This window comes from Callithrix jacchus, chromosome 2, assembly GCF_049354715.1.
Source record: "Callithrix jacchus isolate 240 chromosome 2, calJac240_pri, whole genome shotgun sequence".
Lineage (NCBI taxonomy): Eukaryota > Metazoa > Chordata > Mammalia > Primates > Cebidae > Callithrix > Callithrix jacchus.
Window position 1 is genome coordinate 31,769,983 of NC_133503.1, and position 27,427 is coordinate 31,797,409.

The window sequence follows — 27,427 nt, forward strand, 5'->3', positions numbered from 1 at the left end:
CCTATGATTTCTGAACAACTGCACAAGTCTCCTCACTGCCCACACAGCTTCAGTCTCTGCCTCTCAACTCCCCACCCCCTCACTGCTGCTGGAGCTGTTTTTCTTAATTGAAAATCTGATTATGCCTCTCCTCTATTAGAAACCCCTCAGTGAACCCCCATTGCTCTATGGTTCAAGGTGCCCCCTCCCTGCACCTCCTCACCTCCCTAACCTCATTGCTCTTTATTGCCTCTCCTGCTAGCCAGCCACAGATCTCTGACAAGACCAACTCTTTCACACACCTCTGTCCCTTTACATGTTAGTGACTTTTCACATGCTGTTCCTTCTGACTGCAGTATCTTTTCCCTAGATGAACTCCTATGCATCCTTCAAAACCCAACTCATATCATTTCCTGAGTGAAGCCAGAATCAGACCTGTCTCCCTGGGATTCCACACACAGTTGTCCTTACCTCCAATGATGTCTTAACCCATGTCTGTGACTGCTGGTTTACTAATTAACTCCCTCACTAGAAACTTAATTTTGTCATCTAGAAAATGGGAATATAATTAGACTGTGAGTTCTTCAAATACAAGGAGCACTTTATTCTTTCCTGTAGTATATTATTCTTACATAATAATACTATTATCATATGTTATTTCTATAGTACGGTATACATAATTTTTATAGAAAACATTTTAACAATGTGTATCATTTCTGGTATGTAACAGGCCATCGGCAAAGACCTGTGAAATGAATGAACGAAGTCATTCTTTCTATACATTTTTAGTTCACTTTACTCTCTGCCATGAACCATTTGGGTACTGGGGATGCCACAGTGATTGAAGCAGGCAGGATATCTGTGTATATGTTTGCTATGTGCATCCAGAGACAAGTCATAACAAGATAACATCCCGTAACAAGAAACAAACAAGATAATTTCAGAGAGTGGTAAGTGCTCTGAAGAAATATCACTGGGTGATGGGATAGACAGGGAAGGCAGTGAGGGACAGCAAGCAACATTTGAGCTGGGACATGAAGGATCAGAAGGAGCCGGCTGTGTGGAGGTCTAAGGGTGTAGCAACTTATGTTAAGGAAGCAGCAAGTGCAAAGGTCCTGGGGCAGGAAGGAGCTTGGGGTGTTCAGGGGATAAAAGGGGCATGGGAAGCATGAGGTAAGTGAGAGTACTCAGCTCATATACAGCCTTGCAGGGCAAGACCAGGAGTGTGGACGCTGCTCCAGGTGCAGGGACAAAACAAATGGCTGCAGAGATGAGCAGACAGAGATGCTACCGACAAGAACGGGTGCTGGTGTCCCTCCCTACACCTTCCTCACTCTCACATGAGATTACTGCCTGCTCACTGGGGCGGAGACAGTCCTCATTAATCTCAGGAAGCAGGAGGGCAGACACAGGCGGTGCTGTAACACAGCCTAACTAGAGAACACAAAGGCTGCCTGCCCAGCTTTGTTTTGAAAGCGTCAATTCCAAATTCTGCTAGCTGGCAGAGACAGGGGTTATTGATTTTCCCTTCTGGAATGCATGTCCTACAGAGTCCTCGCAAATAGAAACTGAAAAACAGAGGAAAACATAACTGCTGAGAAAGACAGGGCAAGGGGACATTTAAAAAAAAACAATCTATCCTGGTTTTTGTCTTTTTCTTATTATGCTCAGCGGGACTGCGGCTTGCCATCTCTCTTTTTTTTTTTCCAATTCATTTCCTTTGGTTCTATCTCTATGTCTTTCTATGATTTCTTTTTCTTTCTCTCCTTCTGTCTCTTTTTCACTGTATCTTTGTCCGGCACCTAGCACAGTTTTTGCATACGGTAGGCATTTCCTTGTTGTGTGGTGAGTGTTAGTCTCTCTGCAGGTCAGTCTCTCAAGGGTCTCTTTCTCCACCCAGATCACTTTGTCCATCGAACTGCCTGTCTCTCTTTAAATACAGCACCTCCCGCCCTTTTAGGCAGGTAGTGAAGAATGGGACCAGCCCATTAAGCTTTCAGTAATTGCGTAGAGTGGCATTCCCAGATAATTACTTTCTCTTCTCTGGAGAAGCAGGAAGCAATTAGGGGCTTCCTTCTGCTGTCTGGAGGAGCCGGGCATCCAGTCCCTTCATTGAGAGCATTATGCTAGTGGCTCCTCAGGTCCACGGGGCTCAGAGGCCACCTGTGTCCTTTCTCTTGGCTCTGGTAAAAGTTGCACACTTGCCTACTTGCTCAAGTGAAAGGGAGTCTGCTCTGTAGCCGCTTCTGTGATCATTATATTGTCCTGATTGCTGGCATGGCAGTGCGGAAAGGAACCTGGGTGCACACAAGTGTCTATGGCAAAGTCTGAAGGATGGTTGGGTGTGTTACTGATGGCACGTTAGTTGCAGAGGCCTAGGGCTAATTTTATCTGCTGACTTTTACCAAATTATACACATTGATGAAAACTAAATTTTATGTGGAAAATGTGGGTATCACAGCTTCTTCCTATTTTTTTTTTTTTTTTTTGAGACTTGAGTTTCCTCATCTCCCAGGCTGGAGTGCAATGGTGCAAACTTGGCTCACTGAAACCTCTGCCTCCTGGGTTCAAGCAGTTCTCTTGCCTCAGCCTCCCGAGCAGCTGGGATTACAGACACCCGCCACCACGCCCGACTAATTTTTATATTTTTAGTGGAGATGGGATTTCACCATGCTGGCCAGGCTGGTCTCAAACTCTTGACCTCAGGTGATCCCCTGCCCTCTGCCTCCCGAAGTGATGAGATTACAGGCATGAGCCACCACGCCTGGCCACAGTCTTTTCCTTCTTGAAAGGAAATGTCAGTGCAAGCAAAGAAAATATATGTCAAACCTACAAAATTATTATTTTTTAAACCAGATCTTGATTTTCTCCTTTTAATAAAGCATACGGTATTACACGTAGGCCAGACTGGTTGTTATTTTATGTAGCATGTAGTTGGAAGCTGAATACGGCAGTAATTTATCTTCTACTCTCTCTTAAGGTAATAGTGGAATGGTGTGAATTCCCTGAGCTCACACATGGTGGTGCAGCAGGCTCAGGGGCTGGGTGGTGGTTCTCAGCCTGATGACAAGGACGTGCATCTCTGAGATTTAAAATTTGCTATTTATCATTCACAAGGTAGACAATCTCCATAATTGAAGACTGGTAGTAGGAGGAGTGTTTCCTTAGCAGGTTTTATAGAAATTTAATTTGTGCTAAGTGTCTCCTATTTTCCATGTGCTGATGCATATTTAAACACACAGCTCATTATCACCTCTGCCCAGATGCTTCCCTTCCATGAAGCATCAGATCCTCAGCTCAGGTCCTATGGTTCTAATTACCCGTATGACTTTTTCTCTTGGGCGATAAGATTATTTAGTCTAACTCCCTCTTATTAAAACCAAGGAAGCTGAGAACCAGGGACATGGCATGGCTTTAGCAAAGTCCTTCAACCAGCAGGAACTGGACAGGATGTGAGATCACGAACTTCCTCACACAGAGAAGATGCTCTGTCCACAATGCCCGCAGAAGACTTGATATCACTTCACATCCAATGTGATTACAACCCATCTCAGGATCTTCCAAGCCCAGCTCTCCCTCCTGACCTTTCCTTTCTGTGAAGTGGATGCTTCAAGAAGACAGCGCTCATGGATTTATATTGCTATATCTTACACCCTGCTGTTTTCCCCAGAACTGGCACTTAGAAGGAACTCAAAAAATAGTTTGATGGATGTGTGAATGAATGATGATGAGAATTTGCCATCATTCTCTGTATTGTCTGAACTTGAAACCAATCATTTTTCACTTCTTTTTCCATGGCCTCTAATAACTCACTGGCCGCTAAGATCTGTTGATTTTGTCCCCAGGGACTGCCTACTTTGGCCTCTTTCTCCTCTTCCTGCTGCTGTCTCCCAAGAGAGAGCCTGAGAGAGAGAGATATGAGCCTGCACTCTCACATGGGACTACAGCCCCATCTCCTGCTTGAACCTTTCCTCTGCCACGTCCTCCTGTCCTCAGTTCCTCTTCCAGAATCAATGTTTTCATCATGATCTGTCCCAGGGCAAAAGCCATCCACATTATCGGTATCTACATCTAAAGCCCATGCCCCTTGCAGTCAAAGCTCTCCAGCAACCGGCTTCCACCTCTCTTTCTAACCCAATCCCACACTCTGCTGCCTCAGATCCCTCCGCTCCCATGAGATGCCTCTGCTGGAAACACACCTTATACACTTTTGCCTTTGTACTTTGCATGTACTATTTTCATTATTTCCTTTGGGAATCCTAACCACCATTCAGGCCCGGTGACAGTCTTCACTATTAGAAGAAAGGCGTATCAAGCATAGGACTAAGTTATTCTATATACATTATTTCATTAACCTTCACAAAAACCCTATGAGGCAAGTCCAACTATCATCCTTATTTTATACAGTGGAAACCTAGGCTTAGAAGTGTCAAGTAATATACTTAAGGTCACAGACTCAGAACCTAGAACTCATGGAATTCACAGATACTTCTATGACGCTGCCAAAACCATGCTTCTAACCGCTAGGCTGCATTGCTTAAAGCTGCTTGTTCCTTCTGAGCTCTGACAGCCCCTCATTACATATAGCTACTCATTAGCCAACTTTCAGGTTGACTGGCATTTTACTAAACATTTTCTTGTATTTACATGATTCTTGTCCCCAGTTACACTGTAAGCTACTGGAGAACATGATTTGTACTTCTGGGGCCTTAAGGGTCCTGCCTGATAAGTGCCTGCTGACTGAACTGATTAGAAGTACACAGTACTCAATCCCCCTTAGGTGTTTTTGGTTAATTCATCCTTTAGGCAGTGAGTTCACTACCCTTCCTTCTTTTCCCAAGCCTGCCTGCTGATAGTGGGAATAAACAAAGAGAAGATCCTTGCTGGGTTCAGACTCCTGAGTAACACACATGGCTTAGAGGGTGGGCTGATGGTGGGTGCTGGAGTGACTTAGGAGTCTGCGTTTACAGAATCTTGAACGTTTTAACTCCTGAGGGGTTGGTGTAGGTAGAGATATTATAAGGGGGAAAAAGAGATCCTGTGAAACAAAATCTGAGAAACCCTAGCAACTATTAAGAACTGTTGGCCGGGCACAGTGACTCACTCCTGTAATCGCAGCACTTTGGGAGGCCAATGCGGGTGGATCACGAGGTTAGGAGTTTGAGATCAGCCTGGCCAACATGGTGAAACCCCGTCTGTACTAAAATTAAAAACATTAGCCAGGAATGGGCGTGTGCCTGAAATCCCAGCTACTCAGGAGGCTGAGGCAGGAGAATCGCTTGGAACCTGGAGGCGGAGGTTGCAGTGAGCTGAGATCGCATCACTGGAGTACAGCCTAGGTGTCAGAGTGAGACGCCGACTCCAAAAAATAAAAAATAAAAAAGAACCTTTGTGGGATTTACTCACTTTCTTAACAATGAAAAACATAGTTGGTAATTAACTGTACAGCCTTGCTTATACATCACTACAATATGTTCTTTTTGGTTAACTGATCCATTTAAAATTAGTATCATGAGATCTGACCGATATATCACTTTATATATGCAAACTGTTCTTTTGGGGCTCAATCATCAGAAAGCTGGCTGACCCTGAGTTAGTCACTGCCCCTCTCTGGGCCTCCATTTTCTTGCACCCTGACATTCTGGCAGGCTAATTAACATAGCTGTTTTTGGTTCAGGTCAACAGTCTTGAGTTCTTGGAATGCAATGGAATGAAATGCTAGAAAAGTACTCTGAAATGTTAAAAGTGCCAGCTCAGGATGATAGAAGATCTCTCCTCATTTATTTAGTCGTTTTGAAGGTTTGGTTTTCTGCGACTTGTTTTCTCAGGAAGATATGTAAAGTCAGGAGGTTATTTCTTGTGAGAAGCCTACACCTGTCCTGCAAAGAAACTCCCATTCTTTGTGGCTGTGGCTGCTCCACCCCGCCCTCTCCTGCTCTTAGGAAAACACCCTCAGAAGCAGCAGCAAGCAGCCTCCTTGTCCTCCAGCCCCTTGCAAAGTCCTCTCTGCTTCTCTGTTACCTCCACCCACCCCTGAGACGCCTCTGCCCTCCTGTGTGCTCTGCATGTTAAACACCAAAAGCTTTCCGCTAAGGCCACAGGGGAGGCAGATAACCTGCATCTGGAAGCCATCACCAGCTGCCTTCAGTGTGCCAGTAAACTAAAACCCCCGCATTCATTATAGGGAAAAGTGACAATGTTTTTTTTTTTTTAAGCCTCCCTTAAGACGTCTCAAATTGAATCTGGGGCTGCAGAGAAGGCTGCTGGGTAGAAGTGCTTGCTCAGCCAAACCAGACCTTCCTCTCTACCCCTCTCCAAAAGCATGTTCTGACCCCATGGGCACAATGATTCAGGTAGAAAATTCAAGGCATAGTCCTTGCAGGAGCCCAGGAGTCACAAACAAGCGGTCAGTAGAAGCCAGGTAGGAAATGGTCAAAGTTTAAAAATGTCGTGACGGAAGAGTCCTGCCTCTTGACTGTAGTGACAGCTGCACGAATCTGCATGTGATGAAATCACACAGAACTACTCATGCCCACCCTCACACAGGCGCACACAAGTGAGCGCACGTGGAACATGAAATCTGAAGAATAAGGTCTCTGGAGCATACCAATGTCAGTTTCCTAGTGTTGATACTGTACTGTGGTTACATCAGATTCTACCATTGGCGGAAACTGGTACCCAGACTTGTCTACTATTTTTTGAAACTTCCTGCGAATCAAAAATCATTTTAAAATAAAAAGTATTAAAAAAATCCTAGGGCAGTGGAAGTGAATCTGGCTATGTCTCCCCAACTTCCTGGGATATAGGTCCCAATGCTCTCTCTCTCAGGAGCTGATGATGATCCTATTAATAAGAGAGAGCACCATCGTCATCAAGGTTCCAAGTGATTGACCACATACTATGTATGGGGCACTAAGCTGTTTCTTTTAAACACTTTCTCAGTTGCACAAAACACACCCACAAGGTTACCATCCCCATTTCACAGAAGATGATAATGATGTTGGGCAAAGCTAGTTAGCACCAAGGTTCTGTAGGGCCAGGCTGTAACTCAGCAGGCTCTGAGGCGCCCGTGCTCATACCTGGGAATGATTCACCAGCGAAGCACAGGCTTCTATAACACTATTGTGGCATCGGACATGTGCTCCCTAGAAACCACTTGAGCACAGCCCTCCATCTCATCTCTGAAGGCACCTGGACCGCCCTCCTGTCCCATCCCTCACCCCCACTCTGATCAGAGAGCCCAAGTCAGCCACATCTTTACTGAAGAAATGAAAACAGCACTTACAGGTTCTTCACGTCGGTAATGCCGCGGAACGCCTTCCTTGGGATCCCCTGGATCTGGTTTTCACTCAAATCTCTAAACAAGAAGAGAAGAGGCACACTGCGTTAAAGACTCAGGCCGGCTCGATCTGCATCTCATTAAAGGATAACAACCCCCCTCCCCAGGCTGCTGCCTCTGCGGTCAGAGTGTTTGGGGGCTGTTTGGTCTCAGGCCCCAGGCTGCTACAAGCATTCACATTGTTCCTCAAGTGATGGCCTTTGCTGAAATGGTTACCAGGCAGAGCAGCTCGCCTCCAGGGCGGGCTCTGTGGGTGGTCTCGCACCTCCAGGCCACGAGCCAAGATGCTGGGTTATTTGTTGCTCATACTGCACCCAATTCTCTGTTTTCCCACCTCCTGGAGACAACTCCCTGCACCCCCCTCCCAACCCCCACCCAGCATTCCTCCCCGACTGCAGGGTCAACGCAGCTCAATCTCCCATCTCTCAGGGCTGTCCTCTGCTGCTCAGGACAGTCTGCCTTTGTAATATGGGATTGGAACAGAGCCTGCCCATTCTGATTTTCTGAGGGGGATGACCACTTCAGCTTATTTTAGAGTCCCAGGGATTCCTGGGGGCCCCTGGATCTTCTCAGTGACAGGCATGATGAATTCAAATTGCATATCCACAAATCTATCCAAAGTGGCGGTTCCACAGGCACTTCCTCTAGCATTAAGCAGTGCCAGCATGTTGCTTTGAGGAGGGGAAGGGATAGTGTCAGGTCTCACAGCTGGCTCAAACCTAAGTCTTGTCCTAGGCTGTAAGCATTCCCAAAGCCTTATTTCCTTTCTAAGAAAGATACAGGCTTATTTTGTTTGTTTTGTGTTCCACTTTTATTTTTTGCTAGACCAAACATGTGCACTTGTTTTCATTCAGAACTCAGGCCTGCTTGGATCTCAGCGAATAATCGATCTGTAAAGACCCATCAGGCCTCCGAGAGTGTGCGAACTGGCCGGGCAAAACACTCATGCCATGCCTCCTTCCTGGCTGGTCTCGCACAGCCATGGGCTGCAGAAACCTCTCTGAGGACTATGGCGTGGTGGGGGCTGCAGAGCCAGGGGCTAGGGACACAGTGAGCTCTTTATAGTTTCTTCAGATATAAAAGGTATGACACACACACATACAACCTGTACATACACATTATTTTTTAAAAGAACACCCGAAAAATCCTCAAATATGAAGGTACAAAAAAAATAACGCAGATCTAACTACTGCTACCAATTAGGAGATATATATATATATATATACAAATTCCACCAGTATGGCCTTAGAATATATAGACTATTATAATCTATTATTTTTGTTTGCTATATTGAGAACATCTGTCCTTGTCAGTAATAGTACATCAGTGCCAACATTTTAAATGGCTGTATATCATCCAATTGTACGAGTGGCTCTATGATCCTAAATTGTTGGGATCCCAAATTGTATTTGCTTGCTATTTAATGAAACACTAGGGTGAATTTCTCTGCATGCAAATTTTGGGGACACTTGTCCAACTATATCCTTGGTACGGGGTCCTATAAGGAAAACTTGCTGGTCACAGGTTAGACAGGCCCTAGCTAAGTTGACCTATGGACTGATTGTGCCTGCGGACACTCCCACACTGATTTTCCAAGGGTACCTAATCAAAAGCTTTAGATGACTCCAGATATATTTGGCAAGAGAGATCAGATGACTGCCCTCCACTAAAATTTGGGCAGTCTGAATGAACATTTTGCAAAGGGGCAGGAGGGAAAAGAGGAAGCAGAAAAGAGGTGTCCACTTTTTTCTGATCTCCCATCCCCTGCTGAGATGAGCCGTGTGCTCTGAGCAGCTAGCTAAGACGACACTTGAGGATCAACTGGGGCCACCATTGGCCCCAAAACAAGGCTCAGACTTGGGGTAGAGGGCAGGTGTGAGGACTAGTGGCTTCTGGGGCTGAATAACAGGGTGCTCCCCATCTCAAATCCAGTTTCCTGTGTCTGCAACTGATGTAAGTAAATTCAGATGCACAATGAGCCCGGTCTCAGGCCCCCCAGCCAGGCCTGATTCAATGAGCAGGGCTCCAGCCTGCAGTCGGGGCGCTGAACAAAGCCCACGATGACAGCAGAGGTCAGGCGGTGTCACCAAGGCCACTCAGCTGCTCTCCATCAGCCTCCGGAGCAGGGGCCCAGGTACTGTCATCCGACTAACGCAATTTCCACCAGGCATCTGGGCAGCACCCGAGGCTCTGGCAGTCACAATGATTCCAGTATTTTCTGCCAAATGAAGCTGGTCCGTAGGCTACCGAGCCTTTGCCCACTACCCTCCCAGGCTTGGCTGCTCTCTCTGGCTGCTCTGGAAGATGAGCTCTAGTCACACTTTTGGAAAATGGCTGATGATCAAGATCAGAGGCAGGGGGAGCAAAGAGGAGAGAGGTTTTGAGCTGTCAGCTTGAACCATAGCTAGAAGCTGGATGAGGGGGTATGTATTCCAGTAATGCGATAATCTTTCCTGAGTAGACAACATCCCAAAATACACTGGGAGGAGTAGCAATTGCACAAAGGTTCTGGTTTGCAGTACAGTGTGATGGGGAGAGGAGAGCGAAATTTAAGCAGAAAAATCTGGCCATGTTGTTGGGAGACCTCCCACACAAGCAAAATCCTGCACTTGGGTGGGGCAGCACTTTGGTTTCTGTTCACTATTTTCTTGCTGTAAATATAAGCCTTGCTCCTGTTTTAAGGAGCCCATTAAAACACAGCTTCTTCCCATCGCCCTGTCACTGCTTTTCTCTTGTCCCAATTGAGCAAAACAGTAGATTGTAGGGAATTTATCTGTTCCCCATGACAATCTGCTTGTAAATTTTATTAATTTTATTTTCCACGGAGCCTTTCTTCTCCGGCTAACAATACTGTGGCCATCCATCTGCAGGACTGTATATTGATTTCATAAATACCTCCAGTGGGCTGACAAACTGACAGTTTTAATGGTGTTACTGATGGGGCGTGGAGGAGGGTTCAGGGCTGGGTGCTTCATTTTCGGTAACGGTCCCTTCACAATTATCGCGGGGCCTTTGTGAGAGTCCCTAATAGTGTGTTTATCTCAGCATGATGCCAGAGCATGGAGCTATTGTTAAGTACTATCCTTGAGAGAGACAAGAGCCACCATTTTCCACTGACACTTAAATAAAAATAACAGAATCCATCCACAATGCCCAAGAGCCTACTTCTGGCCAATTGCTTGTTGGGGCTTTAGTGCCTCCCCCTTCACGAGGGAAGCCGCTCAGGACTGAGGAACTGCTCAGAAGTAACCCCAGAAGAGGATTTTTTAAAAAAAAAAACATTTGAAGAAAGGTATGAGGTTGGAGTGGGGTACAGGAGTGGGCGGTGTGCTGGGTTTTTCTGGGTAAGTAAAGGAAGATGGCTGATGGGAAAGGTTTTCTTGGTTGGGAAGTGGGGTTAGGTATTGGGATGCCTTTTTAAATAATTAGGGCTTTGAGAGAAACGGAGAACTGCATTAGCTAAAGTGCATTTTCCGGCTTCTGGAAAATGATTAACCGACTGATTATTCCATCCAAAAACACAAGACCAAGAGGACTTACTGAGGAGACAGTAAGTCAAATAGGAGTTGGCAAGAACCAATATATCCCCCTTCCAGCCACCCTCCCCACTTTTTAATTTACTAAAATGCTTTGGACACAGATTAACTTTCTTCACAAATTTATTATTGCTTCATCTACCTTGAAATGGGAACTGCAGACACTTTGATAAATGGATTGAAAGGCTGTCTAGTTCCAGTGGAGCTTTTGAAATGCTTCCTGGGGCTCTCCCTGCAATGTCAGGCCTGCTTTGTTCTCTGAGGAGCAGAGAATGACAGTTCCCACCTTCACCCCTACCCCTGCAAGACTAGGGGCAGGAACACGTTCTCCTCTTTGCTCTGCTGGGGACAATGCACTTGTCTTGGTCACATTCATGCTACCAGGAAATCCTGTCTGTGTTAAAATGGCAGTTTGTGGACTGAACTTGATCCAAGTTGTCACTCCCAAATTGTTTTTGAAGCTACAAAATGGGACTTGGAAGCTCCTCAAAACTTGGGAGAGTTCTTGCTTCTGAAGTGGGTGGGGCTACTTATGATCTGTATGATCATTCAAGTGACTAAAATGCTCTTTCCCTCCGTTTTCCCATCTTTACAGTGGGGCTGTTAGCTTTACTTCATCAGTTAATTGTGAGACTGAAATGAGATACATGGAGCCCCGTGTATAATCATTTGCACATTAGTTGTGTGAATATGGTCAATCTCATGACTCTTACATCTCCAACTGTCAAATGGGACTGCTTTCCTAAGTTATATGGATACTGTGCCCAGAAGTATCACAGTCCCACCTGGAAGTCTACACAGGTACCATTAAGACTTATTAAACTAAGATTGTATACTCTGAAGAGCATTCTGCACAGTATCTAGAACACTCTAGGCACTCAATGAATAGCTGCATTTCCCTTTTGCAGTTTCCTCCCATTTAGCTCTGGATTGACATTGCTGAAAATGTCCTTTTTCAGCACCCCCAGGACATATGCCTTCAATTCTACAAAGAATAAAATATGTAAATGTTGCTATACTCTTTTCATAAAATCTAAGGGAGGGATTAAAGTTTCTCTCATTTATCACCTAGACAGGGGTAGCCATGTTTGATTCTAGATTCTTTTGGGTAAGACAGGAGAGCTGGATTCAGAAATAAAAGGTCTGTCTTATGTTGGGTTCTCTCAGAAGCAGAAACTGAGCCAAAGACACAGAGGTTAAGTGATTGATTAATGAGGTGCTCCCAGGAGGGACCAGTGAGGGACTGGAATGGAAAAGGTGAATAAAAGTACAGTCAGGTCAAGTCTTGGCCTTAGCCCAATACTGTGGGCTCCCTGTCTCCGAGCAAGGGAGCTGGGCTTTTGCAGCCCGCATCAGACAGTTAGGAACCACTTGGTACCTAATCCCGTGGTTAGGGACCACGTAAGAGAAATGTAAATTGCCAGGTTCTGCCTGCCCTCCATGAATGCTGGGTGAGGTGACTCCAGCAACCCCAAGGACAGACTGTTGAAGATGTTCCCAGCCAGGAGACTTTGTGAAGTTCAAAGAAGCAGGTCATAGGATCCAGTAGCAATAGAAGGAACCCAAGGGGATCCACCCCAAAGTATTCCTAAGAAGGTTTCAAGGACAGTTATGAATTTGCAAGTCCTCAGCAGATTAAAATATCACTGTCAAAAGATGACATATCTAGGACCAAAGATCAAGAGGCTACACGGGAAACTGACTGACCAAAGAATGTGGGAACTACCCCATCTGGCCTGGTGAGCTTTACACTTCTTTGCCTACCTCCTCAATCCCTCTGCACTGAGACCAGTGTGGCGCCTTTTCAGTAACATTAAAAAAAAAACTCCATCAACTCGTGAATAGTCAGGCTAAAATAGGGGATGATCTTAAAAGCATTTATATTTGGAACCATTATTGGATTTGGGATCAGGGCAGTGGATTACCATTCTGATTCTCTTTGGCCTGAATATATATTAAAATTACTTTCACATTTTCTGCCTAGTAGGAGGAAACCTGCCCACTGGTGCATTCAGTATCAATCAAAACTCATTTAGGGATTTAAAAATTTCTGACGGATAATCTACGAATCTAAAACTTCCTGTACTCTCAATACTACCATCTTACGTAGAGCTACGCTCTTTGCTCCTGCCCCCCGAACCCCCACTTCTAATATACAGTAACCCTGTGACTCATTGCTCTGTGCAAGGAACTAAAGGGAAAGACACTGTTTTGCTTACCTTATTTTATACAGCAGGAGGGACAAATATGCAGGAGAAATTATTCCCTGGGGATTCTACGATGTGGACTTCAGGGAGGATTTATCTTAATAGGTACAACTCTTCTGCAGGCAATTTATCTTAATAAGCTAGATTATATGTTTGCAGTTGGGTCACTGTCAAAATCAAATGAGCGCCAAGCATATGTCCCAGCTAAGCTCTGATACCTCCAGCTGGGTGTCTAGTCAATGGCAGCCTTTGTCTGAGGAAGATTACAATGGAGTAACTGACTCATTTCCTGAAAGAACTGCCACCTATCTCAGGGATCCAGGGAATCAAAGTATCAATGGGGGACAAAAAAATGCCAATTACTTTCCCCTGTTCCAGTTGTGTTTTGAATATTTCAGTGCAACGGGAGCTTACATGGCATGCTCCCTTGATGTGAAAAAGTTACTGGACGAAGGATATCAATACAAGCTCCTTCTGTAATCCTTTCCCCCACAAATTCATTTAAAAAAAGTCCTGGCCATGCCATTCAGATGTTTAATACTGACGGACTGAATGTCAGCTGAGATGCTCGTTTCCCTCAGTGAAAATAAATTGAATATCTACTATGTGTTCCGCTATGTTTGAAGTTGAGACAGAAAAATGGACAGTCCCAAGTCTCTCCTCCTGCAGTTATATCCTTATTTATCACAGACACAAAGAATAGACCCCCTTTTACAAATATAAAAAACATCTAGATATCTCAAAAAGTGAGAGCAAGGATGGGTACAGTGGCTCACATCTATAATCCCAGCACCTTGGGAAGCTGAGGAGGGTGGATCACCTGATGTCAGGAGTTCGAGGCCAGCCTGGCCAACATAGTGAAACTCCAACTCTATTAAAAATACAAAAAATTAGCCAGGCGTGGTAGTACACGCCTGTAATGCCACCTACTTAGGAGGCTGAGGCAGGAGAATTGCTTGAACCTGGGAGGGGGAGGTTGGAATGAGCCAAGATCGTACCACTGCACTCCAGCCTGGGCGACAGAGTATGACTTCATCTCAAAAAAAAGTAAGGGCAGCAGTTTCATTGTTTCTTCCTTTTTATCCAGTAGAAAGTCTGTCTCTAAACTCACAGTATGAACTGTTCCCAGACACCAAGCAAAAGATTTTGCAGTTTTAGTCAGGTCCCAGAATCTTTTTAGATTTTAGGAAGGAAAAAAGAGAGATGTCAATTTGAATCACTAGGGCTCACAGGGAATGCAGGCTTTTTTTCATCAGGTACTTTGGTTTTATCTTTCAAGGTGGACGGTTTGAGAAAAATCAGAACAGTACAAAGATATTGTTAAGAGTCGACATGGTGCTGGGCAGTTGTTGTCATAGAAGAATTTTCTGATCGATGGACCAAGAACCCTGCTATGAGAACAAAATACACATTCATTTCTGTTAATTTTTTAAAATTTCAAGTGAGAATAGAATTGTGGTTATGTTTTCTTTCATTTATGTCTTTATCTTTGAGAGACACCGACTGGAATAATTAGGAATAAAATGATGATCTCTAAGTTTTGCTTCCGAATAATAAAGGAGAGGAGAAGTGGTAGAGGAATAGATGAAACAACGTTGGCCGGGGGTTGATACTTATTGGAGCTCAGTGGTAAGTACGAAGGAGGTTAATTTATCATCTGTGCTTTACTTTTGTGTATGTATGGTATTTTCCATAATAAAAAAAGAATGCAGAGTCCCGGGGTCCATCCCAGACCTATTGAATCAGAAACCCTACTTAGGCTTGAGTCTAATTTTAAATAAGTTTGAGAACCATGGGTGGAATGACTATTGCATCAGATTTGGTGTTAAGTCCTGGTTCTACTCAGTATGCTATGTGTCTTTCAGAGCATCAGTTCAATTCTCTGAACCTCAACTTGTACTTCTATGAGACTGGGATAGGCATCAGAGATAATGGACAAGCGAGTGCTTTCTAAACTTTAATGCAGTAAATAAACACAAATTCCTATCTTCACATTCTAGCGTGAAGTTCACAAATTTAGCATCTTACTACCTTAAATGTTAAAGTCTAATTTTAGAGAAATTTTGGGAGCAGGATGCAAAGGCCTCCTGTGTCTCAGACATGAGACGGCTGATGTTGGGCAAAACACCTATGGGATAGACAGTCACAAGAGAAAGCTGAAGTGGGGACAGTGATGACATTTAGTCTGTATTTCAGAAAGCCACTCAGGAGCATCTCATTGTCGAGGGAGGGAAAATGTCTTCAGATGTTGAAGCCAATCTAAGGAGCCTGATACAAGACTGCTTCTGGGTTTGAGTATACAGATAGGAAATGTAGAGGGAAATCAGTCAAGGTTGGAAGTCCTGAATCCAGGGCAGCAAGCCATGGTTTAGAATATTCTATTCATTCAGCCATTCCTCCTGTGAACAGATACCTCCGTAGCCACAGAATGTAATCGGTTTTCCAAACCACCACTCTTCCAGAGCTAGTGGGGTTAACTGATGCTTCCAGTCCAAACAGAAGCTTTCTTCATTTAATTATCATATGCAAGTCCAACTAAGGCTCTTTGTGTTCATGAAACGGCATTATAATTGACTGATCATCTCCAGCAAATGGTACAGAAGCTGAGCTTCTCAACAGCTCACTAATCCCTGGGATTATCACAATTTAGCGACAAGGCAGTTAGTTACATTAGATGGGATTGGGGAGCTCTCATTATCAGCCCAATTATGCCCTCTGTTCTGGTCCAGGCTTCTGTGTGTCACTAACTGGTCCAGGAAATATCAGGGGGGTTCCAGTGACAAGCGTCTGACTCCTCAGTCCATGCGTACCTCATTATGTACGCTTCAGGGGGTACAACTGCGAATTTGGTGTCTTCACATTGTGTGCAGAAATCTGGTGCTGAAAATCATCTGATTGTGAAGATCTAATTATGTACCTGAGATAGTCCCCTGCCAATTTTAGGCCCAAAGAGATGTTACGGCTTATTTACCAACCTTGGTTGGGTGTGGATGGGGGGCTCGTTCACCTGATTCAAAAGGATGGAGACTGGTGTTTTGTTTCTTTCTTATTGTTTGGAGCTATGCATCTGCCCAGTGAGGTTTGGGAAAGGGAACCCATTTCTATACAATCCATCCTCCTGTGAGGCTGACACACTGGTGCCCACCCCCTCTGTCCCTCTTCCTTGGCAGCCATCTGAGGCTTTCATCCCTAATTTGATTGTCGTAGCTGACACTGTCAATCTGAAATTCAGTAGCATGTCTAATGCTGGCTGGACAAGGGGAAGGCAGGGGGAGGAGAGGGGGAGGCAGATTCATCTCTAGAAGTAGCTTTATGTAAATCGATCCTTTGGCCCGAAAGCTGGAGCAAAGCATTTGCTGATTAATTGGAGAAGCGTCCTTGTTCCCGTGTCTTCTTTAGAGAGATGGCCCAAATTGAGCCCTCTCTTCTTCACAAAGACATTCCCATGCCAAAAAGTTTTTGCAATTAGAAGATGAAACCTTGTGAGTGAGGAGGAGGTGGCAGGGGTGGGGAAGTGTTTATGAAATTGTTCTGAAACGAAGTGTGTTGTGCACTTGGCCTACTTTGTGATTAATGACTGATCTGGGCACCCTCATTCGCCTCCTAGCCTATGGCCTGATAGCCTAGGCAGAGTATCCCACAGGCGAAGATCTACTTATGTGATAATTAGCAAAAATTAAGGGAATGGGGAGTATTTTTCTATCATGTTTTCCTTAAATTTATATTTTCAGTTACCACTTGGGCCCATTTCTGTTCGTGTCAGGAAGGAGGGGAGTGAGCCTGATGGATTCAACCCTCTTTTCTACATCCCCTTATCCTTTCCTGAAAATGAAAACTCAAATAAAATGGCAGCTCATCTACCAAGGTGGTCCTTTTTAACTCAGTAACTTGTGCCAGGGCCCTGACAAACTGGACTTTTTCAAAAAACCTAAAGGCAGAGTAGCTACCTGGGCACAGGAAAGAGTGAGTTTGGTTCTGGAAAGGTTGCTTGTTGCCTTACCATGCTGACTACGTGGAGGTTGGCAATGTGGTGTTTTATGGTGGCTCTCTAACTAAATTATTAGCTTTGTGTAAGCAGGAACTTTTGCTAAGCATAAGGCCTGCTGCATACAAATATTTGTTCAGTGGATAATAAAAGTGAACATGATTTTATGCCATTGCGTAGTTCATGGGTGACTGAGAATGCATCTCAAGCTATGGGAACCTTTTTTTCTCCCCCAAGTCCAGTTTGTCCCTTCGGATTACAGATAGCTCTGGCTGTCTTTCTCCATCCTTCTACCTCCACATCCCTGGCAGCGTATCATGCTTGAGCACTAACGCTCTTAAACAGGCTTGCAAACTAAGGAGCCACAGATAAAGCCTTCGATGGGGAAAGGTTTAGTGAGCTAAGCTGAAGCGTGGGAATGAACACTTACAGTGGGAAGGTAGGCTAGGTGGACAGATAACTTGATTTTTCTGAATACAATTAAACATGGCCTGAGAGGGTACAACAGATTTGGAAAATGAATTCAGTTCAGAAAAGGGCTGTGTGCCTGACAATGTTTCATCTCCAAGAACAACTTCTCCCCCACAACCTTTCTGAATGCTGGCACTCATAGAGATTAGGATAATACAGATAATGAAACTCGGGTGCAGAAGGAGATACTTTAAGCATTAGCCTCCAGGAGATGTTAGAAGGGGGCCATTGGCAGTGAGCAAGTTCTGATGATCTTTGGGATAATCTACACTGTGATCTGACTCCTCTCAACCAAATTGTCTAAAAGCTCTGGAAACCCTCCCAGAGGCTGAAGATGTGCAGAAATAAAGTTGGGGGAGGGCAGTGAGGTGAGGAGGTGAGAAAAACAGAGGAAGTCAGAAGGCACTGCAGTTTGGGAGAAGTTGAAGCCACTTTTTTTTTTTTTTTTTTTTTAGCTTCTACTCCATTGTAACCTTAAATGTTCAACTTGATGATGACAAAAGGATTCTTTGAACACTGCTCTGGATCTGCCTAACCCTAAAACTCTTTATGATATGGCACTAGAGTTCCTCTCATGTGGCCCACTCTGTTCCATTGAAGAAATGTGAACTTGTCAGGGCAGCAGTGGTGGGGGGGGGTGGGGGCAGCGGAGGCTGTGACTGGGCTGCCCGGAAGTTGGAATTTGGCATGCAGGGCTGCAGCTCGAGGAAATGGGGCTTGTATATGCCTGTGCTTTCTTGTAACTTTTCAGAAGACCATTAAACAAGTGAAACCTCAATGGTAGAGGTGAGATGCTATCCTGGGGCCATCTGCTGATAAAATCTATGTGCTTCAGAAAGGCTCAAAATTATCTTCTCCCAAAGCAGGAAAGCAATTCAGCAAGAGTTCAGCACCCTGAGTTACAAAGCTGGCTTCGGAAGTCGGGTAACGGAGGAAGTATACAGCAGCTTAAGCCATTAGGCTATGTTAATACTGTAGAATGACGTTTCTCATCATGACCCCCTGCACTATTTATTGTTCCATTCAAAGCAATTACAGTTATTGCTAATAACTCACACCTGTGGGTGTGCTGATATTGACTACAGGAGAATAGATGCTGTTCTCTTGCTTATTTATGTAAAAATGGATGCAGTTCAATAGATTTACATCACATTTGAAGTTAACACTAATAATTAATCCCAGACCTGCTTCTGGCCATTAGCCTGAAAGGCACTAGACAAGGGACATGAGCGCTGGGAGGACCCAATGAACTGCAGAGATGAAATTCGTTAGTGACGAATGTGAGACTGCTGCCACTCCACTACTCTCCTACCAAATACAATAAACTCCCCTGTCCCCAGCAAAGAGAAAAGGACTTCCAATGTAGGAGGCAGCGGGGAGACTGCTGAAATGCCTCCCTTGTGTTTCTGAGGCTGCTCATCCATTATAGCCCAGGCCATGCTTTTCTTGGTAACTCAACTCCTTGCCTTACATGCCTGCTAGAAGTCATGCGGCCAAGACCCCAGGATGCAGTGAGGTTCAGTAGTGAAGACACAGCTCAGGAGCCTAAAAGACCTCAGTGTGAACTCCAGCTTTGCCACTAGCTTGACTGGGCCTCAGTTTCTCCATCTGTATAATGTGGACCATGAAAATACCTATGTGGGAGATTTATTTTAAAATAGTTAATGAATTTGAGTTCATTGCATGTTGTGTCGCTTATAAAAAGCGCTGCGTAAGTACTGATTGTTAACAGTTCTTACATCCGTTCAAGTCGCCATTCAACATTATATAAGTAAAAGAAAAACCCTGCCATCTTTCCCCACAGAATATTCCAGAGGAATACTATAACTATAAAGCAGCAACTCTGGGTCAAGTTCAATATGAAAGAAAGCAGTCATTGGGATCCACTTGGCCTGTCCTGCCTCAAAGCTTTCCTGGGGCCTGCAGGGAGACTCTCTCTCATGGAATCTACCACAATCTCCCGAAGACGGCGAAGAAGGGAACACAGGTTAAAGCTGTCCAGCTTCCTGTAATCCCCCTAGGAGGCCGGTGGGCAAACAGTTGACCATGCAGCAATTGCTGTGCAGACAGGTTGGCAGTAGACTTCCACAAAGAGGAGGCCTGAAGGGCGTTGGTGGGACAGTGGGAAGACACTGGGAAGTGGCCCTTGACCAAGCACAGAATCTGGGTTGAGGACAGAATGTTGGTCCAGCTGTTTCTGCGCAGACTCAAGACAAGTCAAAGCACCCTTCTGCCTTCCAAAGGAGGCTGGGGCCTGGGTGAGATTCAAAGGGGTCCAGAGCCATGCAGGAAACGCCATAAGAGGAAAGGACACCGTTATGCAAGGTGGGAAGGGGAGGTTCATTTGTCACCACTAAAACAAATTCCTTGGTTGTGGTTACTCTCTTTGGAGACGACAATCCTCACAACCCTGTTAAAACTGTCTTGGAGCTTACATTTCAATGAAGCGTCACCATTACTAGGGTGACTACAATGTACCCAGGGTGTTAGGCACTACAGATCAACACTAAGAAAGTGAGAAGATGGTCCCTGGGAGCAGACAAGAGGGATGACAAGTATGACGTCACCTCTGCAGATGGACCCAGCTGCTTGAGCCAGGACTCAGTGGGCTTCTTTCCTCTTTTCCATCTCCAAAGCCCATGGAGGAGGCTGCTCCAGGAGCCAGTAACAGACCAGAAAGTCAGCCTCTGAGTGCAGGTTGTGGAAGGGGCTGAGCCCGTGAACGTATGATCCGTTTAAAGATAGACAGATAAAGATGAGAGACAGAGAGAAAGACAAAGAGGGAGACTGACACAGTGAGACAGAGACAATGAAACCAGAGAAAGCAAAAGAGAAAAAAAGTCAGAGACTGAAACACACATACACAGAGACAGTCATTTGACAGAAGAGACTGTGAAAGGCAGAGACACACAGAGAGACAGATGTGGGGAAAAGAGAAAGAGGAAGGAGACAGGTGCACACACACATGAGCACATACAAAAGGGACATATAGAAAGAGACAGGCTGAGAGAACAAAAGGGAAGGGGGCAGGCGGAAGCCAAGCAGGGGTTCGTGGGGCTGGCAGACAGAGGTTCTTGCAAAAGATCTTGACGTTTGGGATTCCCCAGGATCTCCACCTTAGTTTCCTCTGGGGACGAGGACGTGCCATCCTCCCTGGACCCTGCGCTGAGCTCAGGCCTCTGTGCTTCGGCATAGCCTTGTTCTCCAAGATGCCCCCCACCTTTGCATCCAGCCAGAGGGGAGCTACCCAGAACAGGGGGAGGTTAGCAGGGGGCTTCCCCTAAACCCCATCTAGCAGCTCCAGCCCTTCCCGTCCCCCTCAGCTCTGGAAGCCAGAGACAAGGTTTTGGCAGAGAAAACTTGTGGTTTCAAACTTTTTACATTACAAAGCGAGTTTTTAAAAGCTCCATAAAATTTCAAGGCACATACTTAATGTTCAAATGGCAGAATATATCGATTCCCGCCCATCCTCTAGTATCTTAAGTTTACCCAGAGGACCATTTTACTTAATTAACTTGGTGCTTTATTAATATAAATATTCTCCTATTGATCATAAGAGGGCCTGACAGGCACTCAAGCTGGGTATACATCACCTTCCCTCCAAGCAGCACCACTTAGAGGAGTGGCTGGCTTGAAATCAAGAAGAGTGGCAGGAAGTGGTCCCCTGGGATGTCAGGCGCAGATGAATCTATAGCATTTTTATGGAGGGAGGCTTTTTTTTTTTTTAAAAAAAAGATCCAGCTCCTCGCTTCTCTTAAAGCAGAAAGCATATGGAAATGAGATATGAAAATGGACTTGGCTTACGCGTATCAATTAAGCATGTCAATACCTTAATTAAATCGTTCAACGAATGAGATTTATACCAATGAAAATGTTTTATAGTTATAATAGCTTTTTTGGCCACTGTTCAAAATGTCAAATAAATCGTGAAAAAGGGGATTAAAAGAAGACATAATTGACGTTCTGAACTGTAGCCAGTTTTTTTCTTCCTTTCTTTCCCTTCATTCATGTGATTTTTGGAGAATGTGTATAAAGTAACGGGGCCTATAATGGCTTGGGTCTGTAAAAGTCTTTTTATCCTTCAATTCTAATCCTTCTTATCAACTTTTCTAAGTCTCACACCATTGAAGCTGCAAACGCCCTCACTTTCTTCTGGTTCTTGGAGCTTCTTTTTAATAACATGCAACCAGAGCTCCCTAGTATACCCACAGAAAGGAGAAACACACCCTCTGCCCTGACAAAACCCAAAGAAAACAGAGTATAAGGTTAAAGGCATTATGCGAGAAAGCTATTACTGTAACATCCAAACATTTGGGTAAAAGTATTCTTAATCGCTTTTGTAAAAGGCTAAAAGCATGTTTTCTCTAAATGAGCCAAGAAAGTAAAAATTCTGACTTCTCTTTTCTTCTAGCCTTTTGTTCTCTAAGCTTTTCTAAATCATTTATTCATCAGTTTATTTCTGTAAATAACCATGGTGTATTATTCCCTTAAGAACAGAAAACAAAGTGAAGACCTTCTAGGCAGGTGCAAGCCTAAAAACATAAAAAATTGGCTGGATGTGGTGGCTCCTACCTGTAATTCGAGCACTCAGCGGGGCTAAGGCAGGAGGATCGCTTGAAGTCAGAAGTTCAAGACTAGCCTGGGCAACATAGGAAAATCCCATCTCTACAAAAAATAAGAAATAGCCAGACATGGTGGTGTATGCCTATAGTCCCAGCTACTTGGGAGGCTGAGGCAAGGGGATCGCTCAAACCTAGGCGTTTGAGGTTACAATGAGCTATGATCATGCCACTGTACTCTAGCCTGGGTGACACAGCGAGACCCTGTCTCTTAAAAAAGAACCACAAAAAGCAAAGATGACATTGTTAAGTATGTCACGTTGGGCACTACTGTGGATTCCTCCCAATAAATCAGAGACAGAATGAATGAAGCTATGAGCATTGCCATGTAGGTTCAGAGTTATTCTCTACAGTGATGATTGCAATAAAGAAAATGACAGAAACGAGTATAAATGTCTTTGGGGCCTTCATGCAATTTCATAAGTATGTTTCAAATCTTGGTTAAACGCTTGAGTTCTGAACCTTAGCCAGGCCATTGGGTAGAACATTGCCCCAAAGTGAGAGGACAGGAGGCAGGAAGTGAGCACCCCTTAGACTTCTGTGCTCTGTGATGTCCCCGAGGCTCTGGCCTACGAGGCAGTGTCTGTGGTCTCTCACCCTTTCACCACCAACCCCTCCCAGTTCCTGAGGAATGGTGGCTCCACACAGAGGCTCCGGGAAAAGAAAAGCTGGAATATTCATTCTCTGTGAATAGACATTTTTCAAAAGAAGGCATACAAATGGCCAGAATGTAAACCAAAAAGAAAAAGCCCAACATCACTAATGCAAATTAAAACCACAATGATATATCATACTCCAGTTAGGATGGCTACTGTTAAAAAGTCAAAAAATAACAGATGCTGGCAAGGATGCAGAGATAAGGGAGCACTTACACATGGTTGGTAGGAATGTAAATTAGTACAACCTCTCTGGAAAACAGTATGGCAATTTCTCAAAGAGCTAAAAATAGAACTACCCATTCGATCCAACAATCCCACTATTGGGTATCTACCCAAAAGAAAAGAAATTATTAGGTAAAAAACACTTGTGGCCAGGCACAGTGGCTCATGCCTGTAATCCCAGCACTCTGAGAGGCCGAGGTAGGTGGATTACCTGAGCTCAGGAATTTGAGACCACCCTGGGCAACATGTTAAAACCCATCTCTACAAAAAATACAAAAATTAGCTGGGCATGGTGTTATATGCCTGTCATCCCAGCTACACAAGAGGTGGAGGCAGGAGAATCGCTTGAGCTCGGGAGGCGGGGAAGGTGGAGGGTACAGTGAGCCTAGATTGTGCCATTGCACTCCATTCTGGGAGATGGGAGTAAAACTTTGTCTCAAAAAAAAAAAAAAAGACAATTGTACCTGTATGTTTATTTTACACTATTCACAGTAGCAAAGATATGGAATCAACTTAAGTGTCCATCAATGGATGAATGGATAAAGAAAATGCAGTATATATACACAATGGAATACTATGCAGCCATAAAAGAATAAAATCATGTCTTTTGCAGCAACATGGATGGAAATAGAGGTCATTATGATAAGTGAAACAAGTCAGACATGGACAAATTTCACAGGGTCTCACTTATAAGTGGAAGCTAAACAAAGGGTATACATGGACATAGAGTAGAATGACAATGGAGACTCAGAAGCATCATGAGGTGGAAGGCAGGTGGATGATGAGAAATTACTTAATGGGTATAACATACGTTACTGGGGTGACAGATATCCTAAACACCTGACTTCATTACCCTGTGATCTATGCATGTAACAAAATTGCCCTTCAACCCCAAAAGTTTTTACAGATAATAATGAAAAGAATCTCCATCCTCAACCCAAAAACCCAGTCAGTCCTCCTGGTTTGACTTCCCTTGCTGATATGATCTGGCCATGATTAGGGAAAAGGACCAATACACTGACTATTATTGGATCCTATTCAAAAGGAAGCAGCTGTTTTCAGAATCCATCATTCTCAACAAATTTTAGAGCTAAAAGATTCAACCATCTTGGTTTACAGATGAGAAAACTGGGGCTCCAAAAGAAAAAAGACTCGCCCAAAGTCATGTAGCCTGGAGCAAGAACACAGGTCCTGACTGTGTGGAACACTCTGATCCTCCCTGTGTGTCACTCTGCTGTATATAACAGGGCATGAGGAATGTGTGGGTGGTGCAGCTGATCTGGCTAACTAGGCATGTATCCTCTCTCCTTGGATGCCTCTTTGCCATATGCCCTGTGACATCTGAGTGGATAGTCCCCCTTGTGCTCTGCCCATAGTTGAAATGGATAGTCTTTCTAGATCCATGTACTCACCCATTCATCCATTCATCCAAACATCAGCGAGCATTTGTGGAACACCATATGCCAGGCATGGTGTCAGGCAAAAGGGTTAGGTGGGGAATATTACACCTCTTTGTTTATGAAGTTTATAGAATTGAAGGGAAGATAGACACAAGCAAATAACTGTATGGATGAGCAATTATATTTTTGTTAAGTGCTGTAAAGAAGTACAAGATGTTTGTATGATGGGAATATGTATAATAGGAGAGCTCAATCCATGCTGAGCAGCCAGAGGAAGTAAAGCTTAAATGGAGATGGGGAGGAAGAGGAGGAATTACTCAAGGGAAGTGTGTTAGTGGGGGAACGAGGCAGAGGTCCTCAAAGTATGGTCTCTAGACCAGCAGCATTTATATAATTCGGGAACTTGTTAGAAATGCATATGCTCAGATCTTATTTCCGATGTTCTAAATGAGAAGGTCTGGGGTTGGGGCACAACTGCCTGTGTTATAAATAACCACTCCACTTGATGCTTGTGAGCACCAAAGTTTGAGAACTCACTGGTGTAAAGCCTGCTGGGCACAGGGGACAGTGAACAAGGATTACCAAGATGGTTGAGCATGTGACATACATAAATTTGAGAAGCAGATGAAGGTGAGTATGGTTATCATGGGGCAGGGGAGGCTGTTGAATGAGAGTGGGGGTAGTGGCTGAGTGAATGAGAATGGGAATCGTGGCTGGTTAGGAGGACAGGAGGTTATGGGCAGACGGGATCATATTTGGATATGATCTGAGGACGAGAAGGAGCCACAGAAGGGTTTCCAGCAAGGGAGAGCATGGTTCTTCATTGATTGTTGATGAGAATCTCTAAGCCAACATCACTCAATCAGCAGACCAACAGGCACAGGTTTTCCTTGTGCTGATTTGAAGAGCTAATTAAAAAATAACTGATATTTCAGCTAATTCACATTTACATGTAAATTTTCCTTTAAAAAGGCACAGACTGGCACTCTCTCGCCATATGCCTCTTCCTCATTCAGTTCTCTGCAGTGAGGGATAAGCCGCGAGTCTCCACATACACATAGGGCTGGAGATGAAAAGACAAGGAATTCAAAAGCAGTCAGGTTTCCTGGGAGTGCAAACCTGGAGTCCCTGGAAGCCCAAAATTCCTGTTCCAGCATAGTTTTCCCTGTCAGGGCTCTACTTATTTTGACATTTTCTGATGAGTTATAAACCTCTCGGCACCTGTGTTTCATTAGAGGTGGGAGCTGGATCTCATTCTCCAGATCAGAGGGCTGAGGCTATGACGCATGATGCCAAGGTCACAGAAAGCCAGTGTGGGATCCCGACTTGTCTTCTCTTTGTTCTACCCATTCCGTCACAAAAGGGACACCCATGGGGACATGGGGTGAAGGACGGGGGCAGCAGGGTCTTCAGGAATGGTCCTTCTGCTGTGGGTGCATGGCTGGAACACACAGGCCTCTCTCTCTGGCCCTCCTGGAGGGCCCTGCCCATCTTGTTCCTTTCTTCTCCTCTCTGTTATTGCCCCTGACACCCCACTATGATCCACCTCTGCAGTTCATAAAGGTCAGAGAATCATGGTGGACCCTTCCAGCACCTAGTTCACGGAACTATTATAAATAACTAAACATAGAATTGTTTTGTCAAGTGGGCATTTCCATAAAACCTTGATGTACAAGAAATGGTCACACTGAAGCTTCTCTGACAGAAGTGGGAACACAGGGAGGGGTGACAGGGGAACTCAGTTGGTTGAACCCCAGTAGCCTAGAGCACTTTGATGTATTTTGGACCTTACCAACCCCTTCAATTTACAACTGCAGAGGCTGAGGCACAAGGTAAATACCTTGTCTGAAGCACTTGGAAAAGTGGGGAGTGAAACCCAGACCCTGTTGCCTGTGTCCAGTGCTCTCCTCGCTCTCACTCCATTCCCAGAAGCTGAGATGTGCCGAGTAGGGGAGACAATGAAGACTCAAAGTTGTGTACCCTGACCTTGCTGACTACCATGCCAACTTGGGACCAATCATTCTGGATTTTAAAAATAAAATTTTGCTTCCCCCTGGACTTTCCTGCTACGTTTGCTTCTGGTGGAAGACTGGTGAGAAGGTTCCAATGTGGGGAACAACCCAAATAGACTAATTCTCCAGTCCTGATCATCAGTCTTTGGGTATTCACAGCAGCACATCATCAGCTCCCCACAGAGAGGCAGTTATAAAATTTCAAAAGTTCCAACTCTCGTCTGTGGGGCTAATCCAGAAAACCTTACGTTAGAAATAATAATAATAATAATAATAATAATAATACCTCACTCACACTTAACGTCTTATCATGTGCTAGTGTTTTTCTAAGGCTTTTGGCATAGGCTTCAATGTCCCTTTCTGAATTCAGAAAAAGCTCCCAGACTTCACTGCAAAATGCTAATTCCAGCTCTGGGGACAGGGATGATGGTAGGAAGGTGAATTGCTATGGAGATTGTACATTTCTGATAGACATGTGTGTGCAATTAGAGAAACCCCAAACAAGACGGATCAGGCCTCTGGTCTCTGGAGGAGGACAGTTTGCGCCAGCTTCTGCAGCACAAGGATGCCCCAGGCTGCCACAGGAGTTCTAGACATTCCTGGGGTCCCTCAATGTCACAAACTCGAAGCCTTCTTTACAAAGATGGGGATGTCCAAACCCTGTTTACCAACAGGGGTGCACCCATGAAGCGCCATAAAAGCATAAGCCCTTTCTATCCTTTTCCTCCTCCATGTTGCTGACTGATTGGGTGCAAATGTACCTAGACCCTCCCCAGTCAGAGGACCTTTCTTTCTTATTTTCGTCAGCACCTGTATGCTTACGGGTGCAGCCTTCTTCTTCTGAAAATTGTTTTTTCATTATCAAGATGTCCTTAATATTTTGTTAGTTAGAAGGTGAGTATCTCATGTATCTGCAAAGGCCAGGAAAGTACTATGTGACTGTATTAAGTGCCATCGGTCATGAGTTCTGGGTATGTGATAAAATGAATGACTTTTTA

General features: G+C 44.6%; 1 protein-coding gene across 3 annotated transcripts in view; it reads right to left on the minus strand.

Annotated features, from left to right (window-relative positions):
• The window catches only part of SLIT3 (slit guidance ligand 3), a 641,188-nt gene that overhangs the window by 217,724 nt on the left and 396,037 nt on the right, over positions 1–27,427 (minus strand). For all 3 annotated transcript variants that reach the window (XM_035292102.3, XM_035292104.3, XM_035292103.3), the window contains exon 5: positions 7,265–7,336. In XM_035292102.3, coding sequence (XP_035147993.3) covers positions 7,265–7,336 — 72 coding nt within the window. The remainder of the gene's footprint in view (positions 1–7,264; positions 7,337–27,427) is intronic.